The 15298-nt window shown below is 34.8% G+C and overlaps 1 protein-coding gene across 1 annotated transcript in view; it reads right to left on the bottom strand.

Moving 5' to 3' along the window:
• Positions 1 to 4265: 4265 nt before the first annotated feature.
• The window catches only part of ZGRF1 (zinc finger GRF-type containing 1), a 33902-nt gene continuing 22869 nt past the window's right edge, over positions 4266 to 15298 (bottom strand). The window contains exons 19-26 of the mRNA XM_081332936.1: positions 14244 to 14321; positions 12972 to 13119; positions 10655 to 10782; positions 9024 to 9147; positions 6820 to 6996; positions 6428 to 6562; positions 5769 to 6030; positions 4266 to 5224 (exon numbers count right to left, since the gene is read on the bottom strand). Of these exons, the coding sequence (XP_081189062.1) occupies positions 5073 to 5224; positions 5769 to 6030; positions 6428 to 6562; positions 6820 to 6996; positions 9024 to 9147; positions 10655 to 10782; positions 12972 to 13119; positions 14244 to 14321 (1204 nt within the window). The 3' untranslated portion in view covers positions 4266 to 5072. The remainder of the gene's footprint in view (positions 5225 to 5768; positions 6031 to 6427; positions 6563 to 6819; positions 6997 to 9023; positions 9148 to 10654; positions 10783 to 12971; positions 13120 to 14243; positions 14322 to 15298) is intronic.

Genomic DNA, 15298 nt, shown 5'->3' on the forward strand with positions numbered 1-15298 from the left:
CTGGCCTGGGCGAGGAAGAGGCGATCATCTGTTGAACGACCTGAGACTCCATCCACGACTTGCGCTAGGTCACTAAGCGTGGACGCAAACCATAGGGATGGTACTTACATCACGTGCTAAGTAAGCATCCGGTCTAATGATATTTTGGTTTACAATAATGCGGTGTACGAACTCAGGGTCACCTAAGCCCGCCAGCAGGTTAAACCTGTAATCCCAGAATTAGCTAACTGATCTCCACACACCTAAAGATGCATTCGGGTCAGACTTGAGATTTGGTAAATCCATGGACTAGTCACTGCAGTTTCCTGAGCCAACAATATTGCAGTAGTTTATTTTTTTTCCCCTAAGTGATTTTTCCATTTCTCAATCTTGCTTAGCCCTCAAGTTCAGAAAAATAAACAATTAACTCTTTACTCTTTGTAGTTTTCTGTGTAGCATCTGCTTTCTGGTCTACTCCACTCTCCAAGGCGTTTGTCACAACTAGCAATCTCTGACAGATTCCTATTTAACCCCTATTTGCCAAGCAAAGAAATTAAATTTTACTTAGGGTGCCTAAACTGCATAGTTGATTATTCACAGGTCATGTTATACCATGATGTAGTTTCTTAGATTTGTGGTTTATGGTATGAATTCCAACCTGTTCTGGAATTAATTTAAAATAGTTAAACTTCTCCAGTGGAAGATAAAATTTCACAAAGTTCTGATTCATGAACTGCCCTGCAGAAAATGGAACTGCCATGTAAAAGAGCCCATGGCAGTTCTCTCTGAGTTTTTCCTTTGAATGGGGTTGAAATGTGGGGAGTTAGCATAACTGCAAGTCACTGAAGAGAGTACTATACAATGAAAACTAAGATGTCCACACTATCCCTTGAGCAATCCCTAACTACATACTTGTAAGAACATCATACTCCATGGTGATAATTCCTAAAAAAATACAGAGGAAAAATATCTTTCTTCAAATGAAATGCAGTATAAGGTTAATTTCCTTGGTGCTAATAAAAATGATTCAGAAGTGTGAATTACTGTCACAAAAACTGTACAGATATGCTTTTGCTGTTTTCATTCCATCAAGTGATTCTGTCTTACATGGCATTGTACCTGATGGAATGATAGCTTAGTGTAGGATTTTTAATGATCAGAATGATCAGTCTCTCCCCGCCTTCTTCATCCTGTTACTCTTAGTCAAATAGGCCAGAAAGAAGTAACCATAAAGGTTTTATAAGATACCTTCCACCATAACTTTTCTTGGATATCACTTTAATTGTAAACTTGAGTTTCTAATGGTATATTATTTATTGTTATTGTTAAGACTTGGCACTCAGAAACTCTGAAGAAAGTAGTGCAAGAACACTGGGTGAAGAAATTGATCTTGTTTAAATAAAGCTCCAAAGGGCACAACAATTTCCCTGTACTTCCTTTGGTTTGACAGATGGGTGCCCTTTAGGGGTCTCATCAGAAGATGCCTATACCCATGTAGCCTGCAGGCATCCCTTGCTTGCAATTATTCTTTCTCTCCAACTCTCGCTCTTTGTGATGGTGCTCTGATTGTTTTGTCTGCCCCATTTGCATGGCAGGTGCAGGCTTCAACAGTGATTTTTAAACTTCAGGCTGTTCCTCCCTCCCTCCCTCCTTCTTTTAGGGCGGTGGACTCTCTCCACCCCAGCCTCAGGAGCCTATAAGCTCTTTTCCTCCATTTTTCCAGAAACTTGAAGATTGCATGGTTGAGATGCAATTCTTTCTTTTCTCCCCCCACTGTCCCTGGCTAAAAGAACAGCCGATTGTGAGCAGAGATGGAATGGATACCCCAAAAGAGAAGCCTGCAAAAAGGGATACTGGGTAGCATGCGAAGGTTGGAGTAAGGGAGCACTAATCGCTGAACCAGGAGACAAATACGATTACCAGCTCTGAGCCTTGAGTCAGAAAGTCTCATAGACTTTAAGATGTTAATCCCCAAGCTAATCCTTCCTTTGGCGTGTCGGAATAGTGCAGCCACAAGAGTTGTTTTGTTATTTATATTGGCGTTTAATAAAACTCAGGCAGTGGTGAATGGGTTGCCCACTCTCCAATGGTAATTAATTCCCTATTTCAGTGACCCAATTGTGCTGGGATAGAGCAGCGGGACAGTCCCACTGCCCCAACCTGCCTTTGTGCAGCTTACATGGCTCTCGTGCTTCAACAGCTATGGAAACCCATTCTTTTGATGTCATTCAAGGAGTTTTCCTTGGGTATCTTCTAAACTTCAAGAACTCCTTTCTTTTCCCAAATGCATGAAAAGCAAGCCTGGCTTGACCACCTCTGTAGAATTTAATGATTCGTTGAAAGGGTCTTGAGGAAGGAGGGGGCAGGAGAAAATATAGACAAACACATATCTGTAAAAAAAAAATGGGGAAAAAGAAATCTGACATATCCCTATTAAAATAAATTCTGTGCTTCAAAGTACAGTACAAAATTATTAACTTTTATTTTGTTATTTATTTATTCAATTTCCAAATGTTGGAAGTCAAGGGATTCTATTTCCAAGAATGCTTAAGAGTTCAGTAGGAGGGAATTCATTCAGGAGTAGGAAGTAGTTTAAATAAAATCAATGAAGAGTGCATTGATTTTAATCAACATAGGAAGTTCATGCAGCAGTAGCATTGAAAGGCATCCTAACATAAAATAGCAGGACTATGTCTTTATATGCACTTTCAGTGGGGAAAAAAAAATCTCTTAGCAAGTCACAGAAACAATTCAGAATTCAAATCAAGAAAATACAGTGAACCATATGGCCAGGGTAGCTTGAGTTGGCTGCGTTTTTTCTTAGACAAAGAAGGGATTGAGAGTTGAAGGAAAGGAGAAAAACCCCCCAACTTTCCGGCTGATGAAGCTGTTGTCTGGAGGCAATGATCCCAAATCTCAAGGCTTTATTCCAAGCTCCGACTGAGACGTGATATGTCATATGATTAGCATCTTTCATATTTACAAGAGAAGTATAGGCTGCCAGCCTTTAGAGAAAGGCGAGAGAAAGAAGGGGCATATGCTGAAATGGATTTAGCATTTGAAAGAGAGAAAAGAGATCGGATAAATACACTTAAACGAGGATTTAGTTTTACTCCTGTTGCGTTCTAATGGATTGTTGATTGAGATTTTAGGGAGCTGGAACAGGGGTGTCGCCAGTAATTTAAAAGATGCTATTCAGCTCTTGACTATTTCTTCCACACTTTGTGTATTCATGGGTTTAGTGACAGCTTGAGCTAAAAGAAAACCTTTCTCAGAAATAACCAAAATATGATAGTTGAAACTTGCTTTCACTTTTGAAATGTAGATAGTCTTCAAAGTTTAGAGTGCAATTTTCCGTTTGGCTGAAGAGAACTTCAAAGTCTGTTGGTAAGAGTTTTGCATCACATTTGAATAATTATCTTAATTCATGTGAGATTATGCAAATTGTCATTATTTCAAAGAAAAAAATAGCTGACCTTTGCTTGCTATCTTCATGCTGTGAAATGAAAAGCAGAGAGAACACTGGCACCACCTAACGGACAGTTTTTTTTAAATTTTAGCTAGAATCTTAACTCTGCAAAAAACAAAATTTATATTTCTAAAATGCAATATTTTAAATTCCTAACTATTTTCCATACAGTAACTGGAATAGCATTGTGATATATAGTAGCAGTAATATCTGACTAAACAATGGAGGGTTAATTTCTTTTAAAAGATTAAATTATTTCTATTCAAAACCATTACTTAAAATTACTTTTCTATCTAAAGTAAAGCTGATACATCTTATCACATATACATTAGATGCTTTGAAATGTGTACTTAATGTGATGGGACTTTTAACTTCAACACATCTTGATATTCAGTTTCTAAATTATAATTCGAACAAACAAAAAATGAGAATATATGTTCAACTGATCATGCAACTACAGCTTCTGTGCTGCTAGTTTTTGTAAAATGAATAAAACTGTATTTTATGTACCATTATTATCAAAAAATGTTATTACAAAGTCATGGGGGTTGTATAATATCATGATTTCTTAGGAGCGTGAGATAGGTTAATATTGATATTAATAAGTTTCAGAATCCTTATTAAAATAACACTTTAATTTTATTGCCTCCTAAAATCCCAAAGATGACAGGTTTGATAAAGTGAATATTGCAGGATATTGCAGGATCAAAGCGAACAATGGTATTCAAAAATATATGCTGTGATATATTTAGTATTTTTTAAAAAAAATATGTTTCAAAACAATTATAGAAGCTTAATAAATTATAGTTTATTTATAATAGTAACACTTTATAAATTAAGTCAGAAGTACAGAAATGTAAAGGACATATTATATTAAGCGTTCAGAAAAGAAAAGAAGAAGAGATAGGATGGCACCGAAATAATATGACAGGGTACTATATAAAAGGTGAAGCCATGAAATAGCGAATTTAGGTTCCAAGAAGACAGATTAGTGAAAATATTTACTAAAAGAAAATGAGGTTTAATGGTGAAACCAATTACCTGTAGAATTAGGTAGATATAATACCCATCCTTTGCATGCATTCTAATTTAGCTACAGCTATTTGTAAGAGAAGCTTAGTTTGAATTCCTGCTTGAAATAGGGAGCTAGAATGGATAGATTAAAGAGTCACTTCTGGCACAGTGATGATATAATTGTAAGAGAGAAAAAAAGCCAAGTACGGCTTTTCTTCACAATGATGTCACACAACTGATTGCAGAAAGTAGGTATCTATTGTAATAGCAAAAATTGTAATCCATTATTTATGAATACATTTGTATCCTATTCAAAAATCCATGAGAAATATTTTAAATACGAGTTTATTTAATGCCATGGTATTTATAGAGCAGTTCAAGAATTAAAACAGCTATATATGAGGAAAACGTTTGTTGTCATGAAATGTACACAGTTTCTAGTAAGTTAGCTTTCATTAGAAATTAATTGTTATAAAGTTATTTATTATATTTAAACTTTTAAAAAACCCCTTTAATTCATGTAACAGTATTACTGGTGGCACTTAAAAATACCAAAACTGTAATTTAATTTTGATTTTCAAGATGAAATCATTGATATAATCCAGTATATTTATGCGTTTGTTTTTTGAGAAAGTGATTCATTTTTAGATTTTTTCTTTTTTGTGATGGCTTCTTCTTCCATCTTTCTCTTGAAGTAAGATTTAACAATATCATTCAGTTGCTGCTCACATTGGTTAGCATGTTGTAATCCATTTTTTCTCCCTATAAATAGCAGAATAGTTTATTTATATATTATATATAATTAAACTTTAAACACATTGACCTATCTACAAGGAACCATATGATAATTCTGCTTGATATAGTATGACTTTAAAGAGAGATAATTTAAAGTTGTAAAGCAGAGGTCCCCAACTCCTGGGCTGTGCAAGTGGTGGGCGACTGTGCACATGCATAGCTCCATTTGTGCAAGCAATGATCGCACAAATGGAGTTACATGCACGCCTGCTGGTCACACAGAACCATCTCATCCCCTCCGCCAGTCCACCAAGCCAGAAAGGTTGGAGACCGCTGTTGTAAAGGTGTCACCTTGAGCAGAGAGAGCTTGGGTGAAATCTCTGGTGGATAAAAAAACTTGAAGATTTTAGCTCAGCCATTCTCTCATCAGACTATGCCAACAAATTACTATTGCAAATGTAATATTGGGGTGTTTCCCTCCCCACCTTTCTTGCATTTCAAAGAACAGGCAGACTCTAAGTATAATGAATGAATAAGTGAGTGATTTATATTTTAAAATATCTTACTTTACCTGTGCAATGCTGAATAATACTTCCCCATAACTTGTTCTTTCTTAAACAGTTTAGATTTCCTACTATCAATAAATGTCTCTTTCCTCTAGTCAGAGCCACATTCACTCTCTTTTCTGAATCTATGAAGCCAACTTGTCTTGTCCTCACACAAGATAAAACAATTATTTCTTTCTCTGCTCCCTGAAAAGCATCTACTGTAGACACCTGGACAGTCTTTATTTGGGCTGCATCCATGTGTATAGCACCAAACAAGTTATGGATCTGCAAATAGAAACAGACAAAGTCCCTGACACTCCACAGCTTTGTAAAAGATTGAATAAAATAAAATTATGGGTAATGATATATGTTCCTAAATTATCTACCATTGGAGCAGGTTGAATAAAAAAGAAGGATTCATAAAACACAATATCAATGGAAATTTTTTTATGGTAATGCAAGAAACAGTATATTCAAAATTGAAGCAAGCCATCCCATTACTGAACTGTAAACTTTTGGTTTTTAATTTATAGTGCTTTTTAAACAGAATCATCTCTGATAAATTCCTAATTAGTTTAAAGCATAATGAAGCTGAGGGTCTTTGTTTGAACAAGATCAAAATGATGATATCAAAAATAAAATAAAATACTGCATTGGAATTGTTTTGGTGACTAAAACATACCTTGCTCATTTGGGATTTGTAGAGAGTTATTACCCCAATCATAGATCCATCTACTCCGCTGGCAATCAGAGATTGTATTAATTTGACAATGAAAAATGATTCTGCCATATTGTAGAAACTGTTGTCTGCCTCAATCTAAAAAACAGATTTTGAGTTATATAATGAAAAAAGTCAGCGATATGATAATTAATTGGTTTGGTAGAATAATGAAATGTAGTACTATTAATTTAAGACGGTTTCTCAAATTACATTTATCATATGGCTGCCACTGGAGTGCTCCGTCAAATGAGACTGAGAGAAGTACAACGCTCAAGGAAGTTCATTTGCATGAATTAACTATTTTAGCCTTGAATGTATGAAATGGAATTATCATCAATTAATGCAATACTTACTTGTTCTGATCCATTAACATTATAAAAGCACAGAGTTGGTAGCCAGTCCAAGAGAGGACTTCGATCTGTTTCAGAAATTCCATTCAACATAATTCCTTCATAAAATAGCTCATTGGTTATAGCAGCAATAACAGGGTGACAACGATACTGTGTTCTAAGTAATATAGGTGCATAACCCTGTGATTATAGCAAGTAGAAAAAGAGAGCAAAAATAACTGAAAGCACTATTAAATAACGTTACAAATTATATAATGTAGGAAAACAGCAGGAGAGCTAGGAGGGGCTGGAGTTAAACACATCACCACTTTATAGAGTCCTTGCATTGCTCCCTCCCTTGAATTCTTTTGACCCTTATCTAGCACAAATTAGTGCTGTTAGTTGACCAGTTTTGTGTATAGGCTTGAATAAATCTTCTATGTTGCAACTTGAAGAACGACATATTGTATAATAATGCAATAAAAGATTATGCCTTCTGCCTGACATTGTGGGCTGTCCCCTGACACCACTGGATGACATCGCCAGGGCTCATTGCCTTGGAAGAGTGAGGAAGATTCTCAGGGATGACTCACACCCTGGACGGTATCTCTTTACTCTCCTACCATCCGGTAGGAGATATAGGAATATAGCCAGCCGTACCAACAGGCTGAAAAATAGCTTTTATCCGTGGGCTGTTAGGCTTTTCAATGAGACATAATCTTATGCAGAATTGACTTGGGAGGCCGGTGTGTGGTGTAGTTGGTTCACATGGTGTGGTAGGATGGAGGGTTTGTTGTCACTGTGTGTTGGGGGGAGAGAGCACAGGGGGAGGCTCAGCTAATCTCAATGTACACATGTTGTACTTTGACAATAAAGGTTTATTATTATTATTATTATTATTATTATTATTATTATTATTATTATTATTATTATTATTATCTCTTATTGTATAATAATACAATATTGAGATTTCTTTTTATGCCAGGCTTTTTGTTGTAATATGTGCTATGGGACAAGTAATGTAATTTTTTTTAAAAAAATGTAAATCCAATCATTCAAAATGCTTAGGAATTTTATCAGACAGATTTCAGACAATTGTGTCATTACAGAAAAGAATCCACAGAAGTGGTCGTAAGAAACAGTATTTTTATTTTACGCTGATTATTTCAGAAAATATGTAAATTTGTTATAAAATCCTTGCTGCCACGAACTGGAATATTAATTTATAGTTTTGGGGCTGTCATATCATCATACTGTGTATGAAATAAATAAGATTATTAGTCTAACTCTATATAACTGATACTGGTGAAAAATATACTTATCTTCTGGTTTATAAAATGTTTCAGATAAACCTTTTATCCATAGCTATGGAGAACTGAGATAATTGTTTTATGCACTCAGAATGCTAAATCTACCTGCAAACCTGAAATGTAGATTGTTGTTCTTTATGATGTTTTTAAACTGGACTTTTTTTCAACAAAGAAGCAAGATAATTTGGTCACATAACTTTGTTTTTTCTAAATATATTTACATACTATCTTTTTATTTATAATTTGTGAATATTTTCCTTGAAGCAACTATCTTGTCAGATTATTAATTAGCAACATTTAGAATGTATTTGTATTTTTTTTTCTATTTTAATAAAGAAATTGCAAAACCCACTCTTTGAGAAAAGAAACATAATAGTTTCATCTTATCTACAAATGTGACCAAATATGCCAAGTCTACAGTATCTTACATTAAAGATCTAAAAAAGGAAAGTTATTTGATAAAAACATTTTCAAAAATTAAAGAAGCACAAGTATTTGTGAAAATAGTACAGTGGCATTTTTTATTCAACGCAGATACTGAAATTGATCTTGCCTGATTCAGAAATCTTCAAAATATGATATATTCCGTGATTTTTAGAAACATTCTAATTGGAGCATTTATTTTAACTGTGTCACTAATTCTTCGTGAAAGAACTTTTAGAGAAGATAGTTATCCAGTCCTTATGATAATCTTCCTTGTGAATGCCTGTTCACGATGGACATCTGATCTGTCACTCACACGTATTCCATACTGAAATATGTACTCAGTATGTACTAAATATTTTCATAAAAAACAGAACATATAACATTAAGAAAGCCACATTTTGTTGGATAAGATTTTGACTCACTTTCTAGGCTCTAAATATTTGTAAAATTAAAAAAATCAGGTCTATGTCTCTAGATATTAGAAGCACACACCATCAAACAGAGTCGATCAAAGAGAGTTTGTTCCAAACTGCTGTCATGTGCACTTTCAGAACCTTGAATGGTAGGTGGCAGCTGTTTAGGATCTCCAACAAGAATCAGCTTTTCACATTCAAAACTATAAATGGAAATATATTTTTGGACACCACGTATTATATTTAAAAAATGGAAAACTTTCTTTCAGTAAAAGGCAATCGTATATCATATAAATAAAGCATAGCATTGGACGAAAAAAGTCTAAAGACAAAATAGACAGATAGTTCTAGCTGCCTGACCAGCTTCCTAGTAAACTGTAAATGATAACGCAGAGCTGAAATTATGTCTTTATGTCTGTTCATACAGTTTAAACTTCTATTAGGCTTCACACTTCTGTGCTAAAAACAATTATCTTTAAATTTCTTTCACATCACAAAGTTCAAGAAAACTTGGAGCATGTTACCAAACTGTTAATACAGAAGCCCAAATAAAAATATATTAAAATATTACCTGTCTTTCAACAGAATGAATAAACATTACTAATTGATTACTTGTTCTCAATAAACCTGGCAAAGCAAATACATACTGTAACTTTTGTATTGTTTATAGCATTTCCCTCTTTAAATTGGCTTTCATTACGAACTTAGCTCTAATGCCTGGCCAGTATTTATTCTCTCTTAGGATAAAATTAAGTTGTAGGAAAAAAAATTGTTTCTTGAAACTGACCCAATGTAAAGTGTTTTACACTTTTAACAACTACATACTGAACTTTGGGATGGATAAAGGGCTAATCTACCTTAATCAGGTATTTCTGGATTTGCCTGACCTAGCAGCTAAAAGCAAACTGATTCAACAAGAATCTTTGAAAAAAATGCTTCCAGTTTCTTGAAGATAAATAATATCTTGCTGAGACCCAATTCTGGAATTATAAGAGTTTCTCACCTTCACCTATATTGGCTGTATTCACCATACTTGGAAGATTTCTTTCGCTATTTTAGCTTTAGTTTTCTAAATAATATATTGCATTTAAAAGCTATTCTTGCTGTCAGCTAAGCCATCACAATTTCACACTCCATTTTGAGAATTTAGTTACAAAGGGGTCATTGAGTTGTTGCAATAATAAGTTATATTAGTTGGTTATAAAATATTTTCTTGCTTACATCTTAAAGCAACTTACATACATCATAAGTTAAAACAATCAGTACACTGAATTTAATTAATGGTAGTCCTCCACTTCTGACCATAACTAAGCCTGCAATTACATCCCTAAATCATGCTGATTGTTATCATTATGGGACCGCACCCAATTTTGAGACCTTTTCTACAGTCATTAAGTGAATCACCATGGTTGTTAAGCAAATATGGAAGTCATTAAGTGAAGGTGAAGGTTCTTAAGGGAATCCATTGTCTGGATTTTGCTAGGTTCCTGCAGAACAATTATACTTTGTGGTCATGTGAGCATAGGATACAGCAAACAGCCCTAAATTCAGAGTGGTTGCTGAGTGCCCAAAATATGATCATGTGACCATGGGGGGTTGCTGTCCATTGAAATGTTGAATCTGGATTATATGTAGTCCTGGGGAAGTTGGCTGTAAGTTTGAATGATGGTTAAAAGTCAAGGAGTCTAATAAAGTAAAATGATGCCATACCTTGCAATAGGGAACAGAGAAGATGGTTCTGTCATTTGACTACACTCATCTAGAATCACTATAGGAAACTTAAGACTTTTCATGCATGGAAATGAGCAGGCAGCACAAGTAGATCCCACTACCTTCACCTGTATCAACAGAGGAAAAATAAAGCAATCTGTATACCCATATAAATAAGGAACCACAAATTGTACAATCAAAATTCAATTTATTTATTTGGTATTTCAATGCATTTATATTCAAAAATGGTACTGCCAATAAAAAAATATCAAATTTATAATGAAACCCAATGAGCAAATATGACTCCATGATGCTGGTTCTATTACCCCTATGCTTGAAGTTTGCTTTGAAAAAATAATAAAACATGCAAAGATTAAAAATGCAAGTCACTTCATTTCAGTTTATTCATGTGATGCCATGTTTGCTAACTGATTTCAATAAAAACAATTGATTATAAGGGGGAAGGTTGGTTTCCAAACATTTTGTTACCAGACTTCAGCAGCGTTTAAGGGACCTCACTGTTAGTGCTCTTCTATTTATAAGGGCTTTTCAGGTGTGAGTGTGTCAGGTGTGTCTTGACAAGTGATTATTTATAGCCCAGTCTCTTGCATAGTTATAATAAATGCTCAACTTACGGGAGAGTAGTTCAGTCATTCTGCTGGATATGAGTTTGTTCAGATTTCAGGCAATAATAACTACACAAAGAATTTGTCATTTGACAAACTCATTGCAAATGTATTTGAAATATTTTTAAATAAATGTTGATCCCTTTATTTTAAAATTGTCATAGTCATTATACTATATGACTTTACAAACTGACATGTTCATGTGTAAATTAGAGGCTATAACACTGAACTGACTTTGACTATAAAAAGAATACCCGAGGAGCCCCCTCCCCAACATCCAACTCCCAGACTGTTGCCCACTACCGGGCCTTGAGCTATTCGAAACCAGGCCGTGGAAGTGGTGGGCGAGCATGTGTGTATCCCCACTTGTGTGAGCAGCAGGTGAGCACGCACACGCTTGCCCACTGCTCACGCAGAACCATCCTCTCTCCCCCCACCCCCCGGCCAGTCTGAAAACCAGAAAGGTTGGGGAACTCTGAATTAAAAGACATTCAGTTTTAGTGGACACCCTTGCCTCATTAGTCTGTTAACCTGAAAAGCTACTGTATTTCTTAAACATTTACTTTTACAGTAATTTGTTTCACATTAAAAAAAAGAACACTAAATGCAGTTTCCAAATTCATCACAGATGATCCTCGACTTCCAACCATTCGTTTAGTGACTATTTTAAGTTATGACAGTGTTGAAAAAAAGTGATTTATTAGAATTTGCATTTATGACCATCACAGTATCCTCATGGTTATGTGAGTATGATTTGTGTGTTTGACAACTAGCATGTATTTATGATGGTTGCAGTACCCCGGTGTTATGTGATCCCCATTTGGAACCTCCCTAGTCAACTGCCAACAAGCAAAATCAATGGGGCAAGCCAGATTTGCTTATTCACTATGTGACTCGCTTAATGACTGTGACAAAAAAGTTGCAAAAATTGGGCATGACTCACTTAACAACCAGATAGCTTAGTAAGGTGAATTGTGGCCTTAAATCAAGAAGTATATGTGTTAAGAAAAACTGTTTACTAGAAATGAACATTATTTTACTTAATAATATAATTGAAATAAGACAGCATTATATGTACTTAACTTCCAGAGCAGCTTTTTATTAATACTGGCAGAGGGAAAATTTGCTTGTCATAATAAAATAATAAAAAATTATAATGCATATAATAAAATATAATAAAGCATATTATATTCAAATAATTCTATTTTTGTCTGTAATTTTCATAATTCCCAAAGAGGCTCATCATGATACCTCTCCAAATTATTTATTTGTAGTACCATTGAGTTGGATCTACTGAGTCTATAATTCCACATTAATATTGCTAGAAGCGTTTGCTAATGATGTTTATGCCACAAATTTACTAATGAAGGATTTCTCCATAATTATATTCCATTTCACTATCAATGCATAACTGGGGCAAGAGTCCACAAAGGAAATGCTAACAGCTCCCTCACTTTCTTAATAACTGAATATATGCTTTTTTGCTCAGGAATTTACAGTTCCAGCATGTCTTTTAAAATAAGATTTAATTGTATTCTTACTGTTCCATTGGCTTTAGGCTAGATGATTTTTCTATTGATTTTTTAAATTATTTTTGTCTGCCACATTCTATTACTTAACCAGAGCATCTAAACATAACAACAAAAAATCTATGCTACCTATTGGCACATGCAAATACACTTCATCATTACCTTTTTCAGGGAAGCTTTATTGGTGCCCAGTTTATGTTGTTCAATAGTCTTCTTCACATACATTTTTTCCACTGGGCTTAAATCCTCCTTCATCAAGGCAAGTAATTCTTTCAGCTGTTCATTTTGAGATCCTGAGTCAGCATGCAAGCTTTAACATATTGCATAATTGTAGGGAGTAATACTGAATGGAACAGTTCATTTATGAAAAGTTGCCTCTGCACAAAAGACTGCTGCTTCTACTTTAGGTAGAAGCTGAAATCTAAGAGAAGATCCCAGTTACAATGTCACAAAAGATAGTATTAGCATATTGTTTATGGAATAAAGAAGGGATTATCTGTCTAAATGAGCCTTGTGTAAAAAATTATATTTACATCCAAATCATAAATTATAAGCAGTAACCTACATTAGAACTTACTTGTTTATATATGAGTGCATTCAAACATTTTACACAGATGGTAGCCAGCAAGAATTTTTTTACTTATTAGATTTATTGGACTATCTCAAACACGATCCTAAGCACCTCATGTTATAAAATGAACATTTTATACCAGTTTCTTCCAGAGTAGCTTATAGAAATCAAAACCAATTTTTAAAAATAATTTAAAATGATTGAACAGCAGAATTCAGTTAACAATAAAACCATAAAAAAATTCACGTGACTTTTTAAAAAAGTTCTGAAAAATAAAATGTCCTGCGATACAGTGATATAGAAGTACTCAACACCTCAACCTCATTAAGAATCCATTTCAAGTGCTTATTTTGCTAATTTATGTCCCATACTTTCTAATACTTAAAATGGCTTACATCCTTTAATAAAAACTACTGTCAGAATGCCCAGTGCTCACTTATCCCGTGCTGCCTTTGGAGAATAGGGAGTAATGGTAAATGAATCTAGAAAAAAATGTTTATGGTGAAATCAATAAAATAATTATTCTAATTGTATAAGTTGCTAAAAATTATTTTGCATTTCCACCTAGCTTCCTGTAGTTTGAAAGCAACTGTGACAGCTGCTTATACGGTTCTCTTCTGAAAATACTAGTCTATGCTTGTACCTCACAAACACCTGCTTGATCAAAGGCTCCTAGTACAGTGGCTCCCAACCTTTTGGGTGCTAGGGACTGGTTCCTGCGGATGGGGCTTTGCTTGTTTGCGCAGCCTTGTTTCTGGTATACCGCGGTCCAGTGCTTGTCCACGGACCGGGGGTTGAGAATCCCTGTTCTAGTAGATCCAGATACGACTCTTGGACCTGGTTAAAGATTTTAAGCAAGTTACCTGTAAGGAAGTATTGGCTTTGCGATTTTTTTAATGCTTCCCACTCTAATGAAGTCTTCAAATCCAATGTCTAGTAGGCTGAAATAAGCAATAATTCATTATTTTAAATATCTTAAAAGAAATGTTGATACTTTCATTTACATTTTGTCACGGTCATTAAATCACATCACTTTACAAATTGAAATATTCATGTGGAAATCTGAAGCTATCACACTGGGATATCCTTAGCAAATTACAAGGGCTCATGAGGTGGGGCTTTTCTGTGTGTTTGTGCGCGCCTTTGAGTCCGCATTAATTACTGGCAATTACCTGAACTAGTCCCTGCTGTTTTCTTGGCAAGATTTTGGAAGTAGTTTACCATAGCCTCCTTCCTGAGAGAGAATGACCGGCCCAGGACTCCCAGCTGGCTTTGTGCCTGAGGCAGGACTTGTGGCCTCCCAGTTTCCAGCCTGATGCCTTAACCATGACACCAAATGTGTTAGGAGAGCGAAGGGAGTATCTAAACACTTTTTCTCCATTTGAGTAGTGAGTCTTTCCACTGAATGCTCCAGGGACAAAGGGATATTAATGCTCCTTTTAGTCTGCAAAAGGACTACGAATTGGAGGAATTTGGGTAGAAACTTGCTACATTAATCATTTTGTCACTCTGTGGCAGGGTTAAATAGTTAGGAGAGGAGACTCAGAAAAAAATGCTCTTGGGGCAGAGTTTGGTTCAAATTTCAATAGGTCGTCATAGAATTGCAAGTTTCCAAAGAAAATCCAGTAACATTCTTTTCATTTTTTCTAATTTGATTCTTATCAGCTATAAGCTTTTAAAATGTTTTCTAATCTTAGATTAAACTAGTATTTACGAGTGTGAAAGTTCGATTAGAAAGTGCTTTTAGAGTTCACCAAAATAGCATTTTAGGTTCCTATCCAAAAGAAAAACAAAAAGCTGCATTTGATTAGTTCGCAAAAATAAAGAATACACCAAGATGAATTATATGCAGATACAGCATTATTGTAAAAAAACATCTTTTATGGAAACAATCTGAGCATAAATGATTTCTAAATTA

Source organism: Vipera berus (assembly GCF_964194415.1).
Source record: "Vipera berus genome assembly, chromosome: 7".
NCBI classification, from domain to species: domain Eukaryota; kingdom Metazoa; phylum Chordata; class Lepidosauria; order Squamata; family Viperidae; genus Vipera; species Vipera berus.